This window comes from Theropithecus gelada, chromosome 14, assembly GCF_003255815.1.
Source record: "Theropithecus gelada isolate Dixy chromosome 14, Tgel_1.0, whole genome shotgun sequence".
In the NCBI taxonomy this organism is placed as follows: Eukaryota; Metazoa; Chordata; class Mammalia; order Primates; family Cercopithecidae; genus Theropithecus; species Theropithecus gelada.
In genome coordinates, this window is record NC_037682.1 from 86,063,883 (window position 1) to 86,077,351 (window position 13,469).

General features: G+C 39.0%; 1 protein-coding gene across 1 annotated transcript in view; it reads left to right on the forward strand.

The window, feature by feature from the left end:
- The window catches only part of HEPHL1 (hephaestin like 1), an 86,714-nt gene extending 76,785 nt beyond the window's left edge, over nucleotides 1-9,929 (forward strand). Inside the window, exons 16-20 of the mRNA XM_025357404.1 lie at nucleotides 626-848; nucleotides 2,087-2,226; nucleotides 7,112-7,274; nucleotides 7,746-7,814; nucleotides 7,901-9,929. Coding sequence (XP_025213189.1) covers nucleotides 626-848; nucleotides 2,087-2,226; nucleotides 7,112-7,274; nucleotides 7,746-7,814; nucleotides 7,901-8,103 — 798 coding nt within the window. The 3' untranslated portion in view covers nucleotides 8,104-9,929. The remainder of the gene's footprint in view (nucleotides 1-625; nucleotides 849-2,086; nucleotides 2,227-7,111; nucleotides 7,275-7,745; nucleotides 7,815-7,900) is intronic.
- The last annotated feature ends 3,540 nt before the right edge of the window (nucleotides 9,930-13,469 follow it).

Below are 13,469 nucleotides of genomic sequence, written 5' to 3' on the forward strand. Positions count from 1 at the left end.
TGATCCACCCGTCTCGGCCTCCCAAAGTGCTGGGATTACAGGCTTTAACCACCGCGCCCGGCTGATACTCCTGTCTTGAAGAAACTTACAACTTTGTGGGGGAAATAATACATGTCCACACTTGTAACTGTAATAGAGCTCTGAATCTGGTGAATTCTGTAGGAGTGGCAGACTAACTAAAGTACTATAGAAGGTTTTGGAAGCAGAGTCTAGGAAGAAAGAGCATTATGAGCACAGCTGAAAATAGGGAAGTAGAGGGAGTGTTTGGGACATGTTGAGAGTCCCATTTGGCTATCATAAGGGGTCCAGTAGTAAATCAAGAGGTAGCCTAAGCCAGACAAGTTCATTAGGGGAGCACATGGAGGGCTCACGGACCTGCAAGGATTTATATTTAATTCTGCAGGCCATGGAAAATCACTGAAGACTTCTAGATACGAGAGTATAAAGATTACTGTGATGGTGTTCAACAGGATGGTCTGGAGGTGGGGTGAATCACAGCCGAGAGAGGAATCAATTTCTAGTCCAGGGTGAGGTATTATGACCCTATACTAGAATGGTGGCAGGTGGAATGAAATATTATTAAATTACTTAATGGCTCTTTTAACTCGGTTTATTTTTCTTCCAGGATACGTATAGTGGTTTGATGGGTCCTCTGATTACATGCCGAAAAGGAGTATTGAATGAAAAGGGAAGAAGAAGTGACATTGATTATGAATTTGCTCTCTTGTTTTTGGTATTTAATGAGAATGAATCCTGGTATCTGGATGACAATATTAAGAAGTATCTCAACAAAGATCCACGAGATTTTAAGCGCACTGATGATTTTGAGGAAAGCAACAGAATGCATGGTATATCCAAAGTTTAAAGAGAAGAAGCCTATGTTGAGATAAGCTTATAGGATTTCTGTAAATGTAGGAGGCTCCCAGCATCCTTCTCTGAGCCTTTCCCCCTTCCCAGGGGCACCTGAACTGAAGAAAGTCCTCTAATGCTTTCGTTCAGACTGAACCAGCCTAGCCACTGATTGGCTGGCAGTGAAGTCATTGAGGCTTTGAACCAACTTGTAGGGACATGTATTTTTGAATGCTGGAATCTCTAAGCTCTAAGACTGTGAAGTAATCCTTTAAAAACAAATAATGGCTTATTGTCATATTTTTATAAGAATATACCATAACTTCCATTTGATTAAATTTAAGGGCCAGGTTTGTCTCTGGGATATGAAACACTATCATCAAATTTCTGTTTTAATGTATCTGTGTTACTTAATTCTGTATTATGTAAGGTAGTTTGTTGGTGGGAATAATGTGTTTGAATTGACACATCCAGTTTCTCACCAACAGCTATTTTTGACCAAAGTGCACAAAAAGATAGGCCTTGCCCAAGGTCACAAAGCTAGTATTAATATAGATTAGAATATAGTAGCCTGATTCCCATTCAGCTACTTTTTCCCCTACCAGTTTTGCTTTCTTCTCCTAAAGATTTTTTAGTATGGTCTCCATTTTTAATGAATGCAGGTCATTTGGTTGTGCCACAATGCACAGAATCAAAAGTCAGTAGACAGCGGAGGAGTGGAAGTCACCATCATGTAAACTCACTTTGCTTTGGTCATTGTTTGGTCACGAGCTCAGCCTGGGTGGAGTTCTCTTTTATTTTCGGAGATTCAACCAGGCTTAAACGATTCTCAACAAGTGAAGTATTAAGAAAATAGCTTCTAAGTCACTCAATTTTGATTTATATAAACTTGTTTATGCCTCAGTTTATTCTCTGTAGAGTGGTATAAATCTGGCTACCTCTCCAATGAGCCTGTAATTTCCTTCATAAAGAGATTATGCTGAAAAAACAAAACACTGCCACCAAGATATGGCTTTAAAACTGCTATTTCTTTGTTCTCGCTCTCTTTGTAGAAGGATTTCTCAGTAATCTGAATTTTGGGTCTAGAATGGTGGGACACTGCTAGGGGTGAGTGAGATTGTTACATGTTTACTAGACAGATGAAAATATCAGTGACCTAAAGATCTTCTGGAAACATTTAAAAAATCAGCTTATATTTTAATTAACCAAAGGTTATTTTCTTATCACCCTTTTAAAGCTATTAATGGAAAGATTTTTGGGAATCTCCATGGCCTCATAATGAACGAAGATACAATGACAAACTGGTATTTGTTAGGGTTAGGAAGTGAAGTGGACATACATACCATCCATTATCATGCTGAGAGCTTTCTCTTCAAAGTAAGTATAAGGAAAGTGCTTTGGGAAAGACTTTTTTGAACTAACAAATTCAATGTATTTCCAGTGGAAAATAAGAGTTACTTGGCAATAATGCTTGTGAGAGGAGGTGAAAATGGAACAGAATAATGTGATTGTACCCTTTTCTTGGTGTATATTTCCTTTTTTTTTTTTTTGAGACGGAGTCTCGCTCTGTCGCCCAGGCTGGAATGCAGTGGCGCNCAATAATGCTTGTGAGAGGAGGTGAAAATGGAACAGAATAATGTGATTGTACCCTTTCCCTGGTGTATATTTCCTTTTTTTTTTTGAGACGGAGTCTCGCTCTGTCGCCCAGGCTGGAATGCAGTGGCGCAATCTCCGCTCACTGCACCGCCTCCTGGGTTCATGCCATTCTCCTGCCTCAGCCTCCCAAGTAGCTGGGCCTACAGGTGCCTGCCACCACGCCAGCTAATTTTTTTGGTATTTTTTTAGTAGAGACGGGGTTTCACTGTGTTAGCCCAGGATGGTCTCGATCTCCTGACCTCGTGATCTGCCCGCCTTGGCCTCCCAAAGTGCTGGGATTACAGGTGTGAGCCACCCCGCCTGGCCTGGATATTTCTTAATATGTGTATGTATATTATTGTGCTTATAAATATCTCTCCAAGCCTCAGGTGAGAGTTTTTTCATTAGTGATCTGGGGATAACTCTGACCACCCTGGAATATACTGTTAATATTGTATATGAAAGTACTGACACTGACAGCATTTGTCTCTTTTCCTCACCCTTCTTTTTTTCTTTCCCTTTCCTTCTCCCTACCCTTTTCTTTTTCTGTGTGATTAGCTAACAGAATAGCTCTATCTAGTAAAGGAGCTGTTTTGAGCTCTGGCCTGAGCTCTCAAACTTTATCTTGACTTTTGCCCTAGTGAGCTGGGCTGGACGATGTGTGACCTTCTACCCTCTAGCATCAAGCTATACCATTTGGGTGGCGCTCCCTGTATGGCAGAACCATCTGGGGAACCATGTAAAAACCCTATTGCCAGGCCTTGCCCCAGACCTGCTGAATCAGAATCTCCATGGATAAGGTCCAAATAGTCTGTCATCTGAAGTTCTCAGTGCTGTCTACAAGGAGGTGGAATAGACAAGAACAATCACATCCAATGTGTGGAGAAAACTGGAATTGGTCTTTCCTAGTTAGACAGGAATAAATGGTAACTTTAATAAAACATTTAATATCCTTTCTCCTCTGTATATTTCAACATTGTTTATGACACCAAGTATTAGCCTGCTATCATTAGAGTTTCACATATTAAATGGCTATGCTGCATTTCAGAATTTGGCTTTTTTAAAGTTACATTTAAAAAATTATATTAAAAATTTATAAAATTCAATAACATATATAAAATGATAAAAGTTTACATATATGCTTTAAAAATGAGATATAATTTACATTGAATACAATTCACCCAATTTAGTGTGTAGTTCTCTTTTGATAAGCACATACAGTAGTGCAACCAACAGCAATCAAAATACAGAATACTTTTATTTCTCTGGCAAATTTCCCCATTGTAACCTCTAGTGTCGACTACTTCCCCATACTTAACACCTGGCAACCACCGTCTCTATAGATTTGCCTTTTTTGAAAGGTTATGTGGAAATCATAGTTTGCAGCATTTTGAATCTGGCTTGTTTGATTTAGCATAGGCATTCAAATTGCATCCATCTTGTTATGTGTATCAGTGGTTTATTTCTTGTGATTGTTGAGTAGTATTCCATTGTATGGATATAATGCAGTCTGTTCATCCATTCTCCTGTTGCGGAACATTTGAGTTATTTCCAAGGTTGTTTATTACAAATCAAGTCATTACAAACATTTGTGCACATGTTTCTGTGTGAACATATGTTTTCATTTTCCTTGAGAAAATACCTAGAAGTAGGATTGCTAAGCCATGTGATGTGTATGTTTGATTTCAATAAGAAACTGCCAAACTGTTTTCCAAAGAGACAGTATCATTTTGCATTTCCAAAGAAATATATGAGAGCTCCCTATGTTGCATATCCACATATGCAGTTGGTATTTTTAGTTTTTGTTTCCTTTTTTTCCCTTAGACATTCCCTCGTTGGGGAGGGGATATAGTGGTATCTCATTGCTTTTCATTTGCATTTTCCCAGTGGCTAATGATATTGAGCATTTTCAGTTTGCTTACCATCTGTCATCTGTAAATCTTTGGTGAAGTGTCCAAATTGCAAGGCCATTTAAAAAAATTGGGTTATTTGTTTCCTTATTGTAGAGTTTGAGGGCTTTACATATTCTGGATACAAATCCTTTTTCAGCGATGTGACTCACAAATATTTGCTTCCAGTTTGTGGTTTATCTTTTCGTTCTCTTCACAGTTTTCAAATAGAAGTTCTCAATTTTTGATGAAGTACAATGAAGTACAATTTTTCTTTTTTTTCTTTATAGATCATACTTTTGGTGTCATGTATAAAATTTTGGCCTTACTGAATGAAGGTCACAAAAAAGGTCTTTGTTTTCTTTTAGAAGTGTTATAGTTTTGGATTTTATATTTAGGGCTCTGATACATTTTAATTTTCTTACGTGGTTCAAGATATGAAATAGGGTTCATTTTTTTTCATATGTATGTCCAAATGTTCCATCACCACTCATTGAAAAGATTTTCTTTTTTTCCCACAGAATTGACTCTTCACTTTTGTCAAAATCATATTGAACACATATATGTGGGTCTATGTCTGGGCTGTCTCTTCCATTACACTGGTTTATAGTCTGCCCTTTCTTGAATGTCACAATGTTTTGACTACTTTAGTGTTACAGTAAGTCTCAAAATCAGATGGTGATTGTTTTAGCTATTCTAGATGTTTGCCTTCCCAGATAAATTTTAGAAATAACTTGTTGATTTTGATTTTTAAAATCCTGTTGGGATTTTGATTGGTATTGCACTAACTCTATACAATGGGTTGGACAGAACTGACATAACAACATTGAGGCTTCCAATCCATGAACATGGTATATCTATCATTTACCTCTTCTTTAATTTGTTTCATCAGCATTTTGTAGTTTTAAGTATAGAGATCTTGCATATATTTTCTTATATTTATTTATAACTAAGTATATAAAAGGCTTTGGTAATAGTGTAAATGATAGTGTTTTTATTTCAATTTATAGTTGTTTATTGCCAATATTTAGAAATATAATTGATTTTTGCATATTGACCTTGTATCCTGCATCTTTGCTAAACTCACTTTAGTTCCAATAGTTTTCTGGTAGATTTTAGGGGGATTTTCCAAGCTGACAATCATGTTGTCTGTGAATAGACATGGCTTCATTTATTTTCAATCTGTATGTCTCTCATTTCTTTTGTCTTATTGCACTGGCTAGGGCCTGTAGTGCAATTTTGAATATGAGTGATGAAAGTGGACATCCTCACTTTGTTCTTAATCTTACAAGGGGAGCATTTAGTCATTCACCTTTGAATACAAAGTTAGCTGCCGCTTTTTTGTGGATCCCATTAGCAGGTTGAGGAAGTTTCCTTCTAAATTTGCTCAGAGTTTTGATCATCAACAAAAGTTAAATTCTATCAAATGGTTTTTCTGCATCTATTGAGATGATCAGATGCTTTTTCTTTAATCCATTGCTGAATTAGATTTATTGATTTTGGAGTTTTAAAACACTTTTTCATTCCCAGGATAAACCTTGGTCATGATGTATTATTCTTTTTTGTGGAATTGATTTGCTAGTATTTTGTTATGAATGATGGTATCTATGTTCATGAGGAGTATTGATTGTAGCTTTTTTCCCTTGCAAAGCATTTGTTTAGTTTTGGTATCACAGTAATGCTGGCCTCATAAAATGAGTTGGAAATGTTCTTTCCTCTTCTATTTTCTAGAACAGTTTTTTTACAATTGGTATTATTTATCCTTTAAATGTTTGGTAGAATTTGCCAATAAAGCCATCTGGAGTTTAATTTGTTGGAATATTTTGAAGCAATTGTTTCCTTAATAAATATAGTGCTATTCAGGTTATCAATTTATTCTTGAGTAATCTTCAGGAGTTTGTGTCTTTTAAGGAATTTGTTCATACCATCTAAGTTGTAGAATTTATGGATAAGAGGTGTTTATCCAGTATTTCCTTTTTAATGTGTGTAAGATATTAATGATGTCCTCACTTTCATTCTTGGTATTTCTAATGTGTCTTTTCCCCTTTTCCCTTGGTTAGTCTGTCCAGAGATTTGTATTAGTTATCTATTGCTGCATAACAAATTACTCTAAACTTAGAGTAATTCTTGCATCAGGAATCTGGGAGCAGTTTAGCTAGTTGGTTGATTCAGAATCTTTCATGAGGAGGCAATCAAGATGTTGACTGGAGCTGCAGTTTTCAAAGGTTTGACTGGAGCTGGAGGATCTACTTCCAAACTTACTGATATGGTTGTTGACTAGAGGCTTCAACTCCTGATCATGTGGATAAGACATGAAAACTGGCTTCCTCCAGTGAGTTATCCAAGAGAAGAGGGCGAGAGAATATGTAAGACAGAAGTAATGATAACCTAATCTTGGAATTGGAATGCCAGCACTTCTTCCACATGCTATTGATTGCACATACCAACCCTTATACAATGTAGGTAGGAACTACAAAGGTTATGAATACCAGGAGGTGGGGATCATTGTGGGCCATCATGGAAGCTGGCTACTACAGAGTTTATTGATTTTATCGATCTGTTCAAAGAATCAGTTTTAGATTTCTTTGACTTTATTGTACTTCTATTCTTGATTCCTGCTCTTTCTTAGTCCTTCCTTTTGCTTACTGTGGGTTTTATTTGTTTTTGCTCTTCTTTCTCTTCTTGCTGTTCTGAGCAAAGAAGGCTACTAGCTGTTGTTTTTTAAAACGTTTTTGCAGATAGATAAATCTTACCGAGAAGATGTGTATGATCTCTTTCCTGGGACATTCCAAACCATTGAACTGTTTGCAGATCACCCAGGGACATGGCTGCTACACTGTCATGTGTCTGACCACATCCATGCTGGCATGGAGACAACCTACACGGTCCTTCGTAACATAGGTACTGTTATCTGTCAATGATGCCAGATGATGGCACCAAGCTTCCTGTAGACCCTGAAAACAGGAGGCATGATAAAAACCCAGATATAGCCCTCAACAAGCTCAGAGTCAAGTAAGAGAGACATATATGTAAATATGTAACTATAATCAAGTATGCTATGTGCCGTAGCAGAATGCAGAGTACAGGGCTTACTGGCAGCAGTAGGAGGGAATGGGTAACAGTTGGAGGATATGAGCCAAAGTTTCACAGAGGCCATGATGCTCCAGATAGACTCAGTGGGTGAGCAGAAGTGGGAAAGACAGACGGGGCAGGAAAGCATGTACATGGGAATGAAGTAGCACAGTAAGAATCCATAAATGATTGGCAGATGCTGACGGAATAAGTCCTCGCCGGTGAAATGAAATGACTCATGTCATGGAAAGAACCCCCTTCTGTTGTTAATAAAACAATCAACTTATTCTCTTTGTGCAGACAACAGGATTCCTTACTCCACCACATCTCCTGGAGGGGCATCTCACCCAGCCACGGTGCCATCTAACGGTAATGATACCCTCTCCCCATGTAAATGAGTCAACATTTCACTCCTCAAGAATGGCAGGGGCCTGACAACTTTATCTTTTTCACAGAACGACCTGGCAAGGAGCAGCTCTATTTCTTTGGCAAGAATCTGGGTCCAACGGGAGCTAAGGCAGCCTTGGTCATCCTTTTCATCATTGGACTCCTCCTTCTAATCGCCACGGTGATTCTCTCCCTTAGACTCCGCTCTGCAATTAAGCAGACAGATTACCAGCAAGTCCAGTCCTGTGCTCTCCCCACAGATGCTCTGTGAACCATCTGGTCTCCCTCAACAGGAAAGGGTGATGTCCCACAGCTGGCCAGATGGCAGCCAACAGGGAAACTGGACCAAGGCATCACTCACCAAGGAAGGTTGACACTGTATCCTGGATCAGCCTTCTGATCCTCTGAAACATCATCCAAAGCAATTTGCTTTTATTTATTTATTTTTAAATGGGCTGTGAATAATCCTCAGGTATAAAACACAGAAAAAGGAGAATGGGCATGGCTGAGAATGTCAACTCTTAGTCTGTTCTCTGGATGGATTCACTGAATGGGAGACCCTCAGAAAGATATCTTTATATTCCATCTTTTATAATTCCTAGATTAAACAGTGCTTTCTTAGCTAACCACCAGTTTCTAGATGAACAGCTTCTAGAAAAAGTTAGAGTGCCTCAGACATTTAACTTTTTCAACATTGTTGCATAACATGCATCCCTTTGTTGTTCTATGGAAAATATCTTTCTTAGGAGTTCTTGGAAATGTCTAAGTCAGTGTCTGCTGAGAATTAGACCAAATAAATTTTTTGGAGGCTTTAACCAGCTCTCCTGGCCTTTTCCTCTTTGATATAAATAGCCTGTGCACTGCTTGTTATAAAAAGCAAAGTTATAAGCTTTTTTTTTTTTTAATTGCTGCTGTTTTTATTCAAACCTGTAGAAATACTTGAATATCTACATGTTTTTACAATATGTTTTTATGGCAATGTTTGTACTTTCAAAAATCAAGTAGAGAAATTGTATTTCTACTTCAGACTGTGGGAGGGCTGAAAGTTGTAAATCAACATGTTAGGCTCTCCCTTTATGAAGCAGGGACTCCCTGAGAGTTTAGAGCAAGTTCTCTATAAGGGAGGGAAGCTTTGCAGGAGGCAAGTCCGGGCTCGAATTTGGAGTTTGATTTTTTCAATCAGTTAGAGGAAATCTTTACAAGTCTCCATCTTCTATGAAATAATAACATTCTCATTGTATGAGAAACATCAGGAGGAATTTATCAATGTAGGTGACTGGATAGGAGAAGGGACCTCTGAAGATCCTACATTCTGTGCTTTTTAAAGATATACCTCTTTATGGAAGGAGAAAAAAAGGAAAAGGAAAGGTGAGAAAAAGATAATCTTGGTGGCAGATTCTCTTAAACCATTAAACCAGCTTTGAAAATTAATAAATAATTTCCAAGGTTTGAATGCAAAAAAAATTATTGAACAACAAAACTCAACCCATTATGAGCAATCTACACGGTCCTATACTTAGACATTAGGTGTAAGATTGATAAAAGCAACATTGTTTATTACAAGACTGAGAAATTGCTTTTAGCTCTGGGTGAGATGCCCTGAGATGCCAATGCCAATGCTAGATGAGTGATACTGGTATGCCTGCCTTAGCAGTGGGTCATTTGAATGTCAAAGTGAATGACAAGGAGCTAAGAAATATTCTGGTGGAGGGGCCTTTCATACTGTCTCATCTTCATCTTGATGAGGGGAAATGGGTAATTGGATAGAAGCTATAGTCTTAACATAAAAGGATACAAATGCTAATAGTTCTGTTCATAGTTTGCTTGAATGTCATATTAAACACCATACACAAAAGCTTTTGAATTTCAGTCTGCTAACCGTGGACAATGTGATTTCATAGTACATGTTCTACAGTTTTCATACATGTGTAGGCTGCAATTTCATAATAATTATGGTAAATGCCTTATTTATTACCCACCTTAGTAAGACAAGTTGTTGTGTTTTTTTTCTTTTCAGTTTATTTTTTTAATGAAAACAAAACCACAAAGTAGTTTGATTGCATCATTTCTCGTTTTAATAAAGTTTCCTATAACGTGGCTATTTGCATGGTTATTTTCACTTAAAATTTTCTATCACTGAACTAGGGGAGGTGGTTAAAGGGGAATTAATTTTTAGATATTTAGGAGCTATGACTATGCCAATGATACTTGTTAGAGGAAAAGAAACAAAATAATGTATCTCCACAAATAATATGACTTCTCAAACATTGTTTCCTCAAACATAACTACACTCCTTGTTCTCAGCCTTACTCTTGAGAAAATCAATTTGGCCTTCACGCCTTCACTTACACACACCCTTCCCTCCTGTTAAAATACAAGTGTCCCTGCTCCTAGCAGGGCAGTCTCTTCATTTGACTTTGGGCCTCACTGCTTCTTGCTTCTTACCTTGGGTGTCCATTTTTCCTCCTCCTGCATCTTTCTATGAAATCATCAGCAATGTCCGCCACTAAAAACAGAAAACAATGAGCTGTCTTCTTTAACTCTATAACCCCCTCCGACCCAGTTTCTCTCTTTGATAGCAGAACATGGAGGTATTCACACTCGGTCCCTGTACCACCTCACCCCATGAATTCCTCAGCGCATTCTGATGACTTTCAATCCAGCGTGCCCAGCCCCCACGCCCCAATCTGCTGTGGTAGAGATCACCAACCATGATGCCATTTCCAGTGGCTTCTTCTCCATGTTTATCTTACTCAACCTCTCAGCAACAAGAAACAGCTCCTTCCTCCTGAACACTCAAGAGTCTCTAGTCCCTTGGCTCTGCAACATGACTCTCTGCCAGGCTTCCTTCTTCCTCAATGACTATTCCTTCTCAATCTGTTTTGCTAGTTCCTTCTCCTCTGTCTGACCTAAATGTTAGCATGCCTCAGAACTTGACACTGGGTTCTCTTTTCTCTTTTTTCCCTCTGTGGTAGGCTGAATAATGCCCCGAAGATGTCATGTCCTAATCCCTGAATCTGTGAATGTCACCTTATGTGGTAAAAGGGACTTTGCAGGTATGATTGCTTTAAGGACCTTGAAGATAGGAAATTTATACTGGATTATCCATATTGACCCTATATGTAATTACAAGTGTCCTTATAAAGACAGGCAGTGGGAGATTTGACTACAGAAGAAGAAGGCAATGTGACAACTGAGGCAAGATGCTATGCTGCTTAGAGATGGAGGAAGGGGTCATGGGCCAGGGAATGCAAGGAATGCAGCTCCAGAAGCTGGGAAAGGTAAGGGAATGGATTTTCCTGTAGAGCCTCCAGAGGGAGGTTGGCCTTGCAGATATCTTGAAACTGATTTTGGACTTCAGAGGTCCAGAACTGTAAGAGAAGAAATGTGTGCCACCAAGTTTGTGGTAATGTGTCACCAGCTACTCCATAGTTTATTTTATCCATCCTTATGATTGGAAAACCATTTTTCTGTGAATAAATTCAAAATGTGTTTCTCTAACCCTGACCTTGGGCTGCAGATTCACACAAATCTTGCTTGAGTAGGGTCATTGCAGTGGTCCCCAAACCAGCCTCTCCATCATCACTACTGCTCCTTTCAACCACTGTCCACACATTGCCTCGTGTTTTTCCAAATTTCATCCCTTCTCTGGTCGCTACCCTTTACTGTCTTCCCATTGCACTTTTAATAACATCCAAACTCTTTACCTTGGTCTTTAAGACCCAGCTTGACTTGGCCCATGCCCACTCCTCCAACTTCTTCAACTCTGCTCAAGCTTTCATCTGCTCCTATACCCTGCTAGTTCTTTCTTGCCTCAGGGTCTTTGCACATGCTGCTTTCTATGCCTGGAATGCTCTCTCTCTCTAGCTTCCTCATTCCCTCTCTGTATTAGTCAGGGTTCTACTAGAGGGACAGAATATATATATGTGTAAGAGGATAATAATATGGGTCTTGTGCTTTTAGATGCTTAATCTGCCAGTCATGTGTAGAATGGATGCAGGAATGGGGTACATGGGAACTCTCTGGGGGGTGTGTGTGTGTGTGCCTGTAGAAATAGAGTCTGGCTCTGTCACCCAAGCTGGATATATATCATCATATATATAATGATATATAATATATATTATATAAATATATATAAAACATATAAAAAATATATAATGATATATAAACTCATATATGTGTGTGTATGTATATATATAAGTTCATTAAGTATTAACTTACATGATCACAGGGTCCCACAATAGACTGTCTGCAAGCTGAGGAAAAAGGAGAGCCAGTCCAAGTCCCAAATCTGAAGAACTTGGAATTTGACTTTCAAGGGCAGGGAGTATCCAGCATGGGAGAAAGATGTAGGCTGAGAGGCTAGGCCCATCTCTCCTTTTCACATTTTTCTGCCTGCTTTATATTTGCTGGCAGCTGATTAAACTGTGGCCAATGGATTACGGGTGGATCTGCCTTCCTCGGTCCACTGACTCAAACGTTAATCTCTTTCGGCAACACCCACACAGACACACCCAAGATTAATACTTTGTATCCCTCAATCCAATCAAGTTGACACTCAGTATTCAATATCATACTCTCCTAGCTTTTCTAGTTCACATGTGCGTTCCCCTGACTTCCCTCTCTAAAGTGGGTCCTTCCCCCTGTTATTTACTATCTTCACTGTTTTCCTTTGCAGCACTTATTACAGGACATAATCATTTTATGTCTGTTGGCTTAAGTTTTGTCTGCCTCTTTGGCTGGAATGTAGCTCTGTGGAAGCAAGGACCCCTGACCTGTTTAGCTCACTGTTGCATCCCCAGCAGAGATCATAGTACAAATACACAATAGTTTATTAGCAAATATTTATTGAATGAATGAATGAATATATAAAGAGATTAGGCAGTCTACTGAACTTCACTATTTTGACTTAGACTGTTTTGGTTGCAAAAGCTCTCATATTCAAATGTCAAGGGTCTCCAACAAGTAAAACAGAGTTCTAAGAGACTGGCTATGAGGTTCACAACCTACCTTGGCTTCTTTTTTGTTTGTTTGGTTAAGACAGAGTCTTGCTCTGTTGCCCAGGCTGGAGTATAATGGTGCAATCTTGGCTCACTGCCATCTCCACCTCCTGGTTTCAAGCGATTCTCTTGCCTCAGCCTCCTGAGTAGCTGGGATTACAGGCATGTGCCACCATGCCTGGCTAACGCCCGGCTAGCTTTTGTATTTTTAGTAGAGACATGGTCAGCCAGGCTGGTCGTGTTGGCCAGGCTGGTCTCGAACTCGTGGCCTCAAGTCATCCACTGGCCTCGGCCTCTCAAAGTTTTGGAATTACAGGCGTGAGTTACCGCACCTGGCCTCCACCTTGGCTTCCTTCTAACAAATGATACTGGGACAAGGGGAGAGGCAGGGTGGACATGGGAGGAGGATGCGTGATTTAATCCCTAAGTGTATGTTCTAATTATAAAAAAGTGATTTCATCAAAAACAAAGCATGAGAAACAGCCAGGAGGAGCTAAGAAGACATGCTGATGAAAGAACCATACTATGGTATTCTAGATGGGCTCCTGGAACAAAGGATATTAGGGGGAACTAAGGAAATCTGAATAAACTATGGACTTTAATTAATGTATCGATATCTCATTTCTTGTAAGAAATA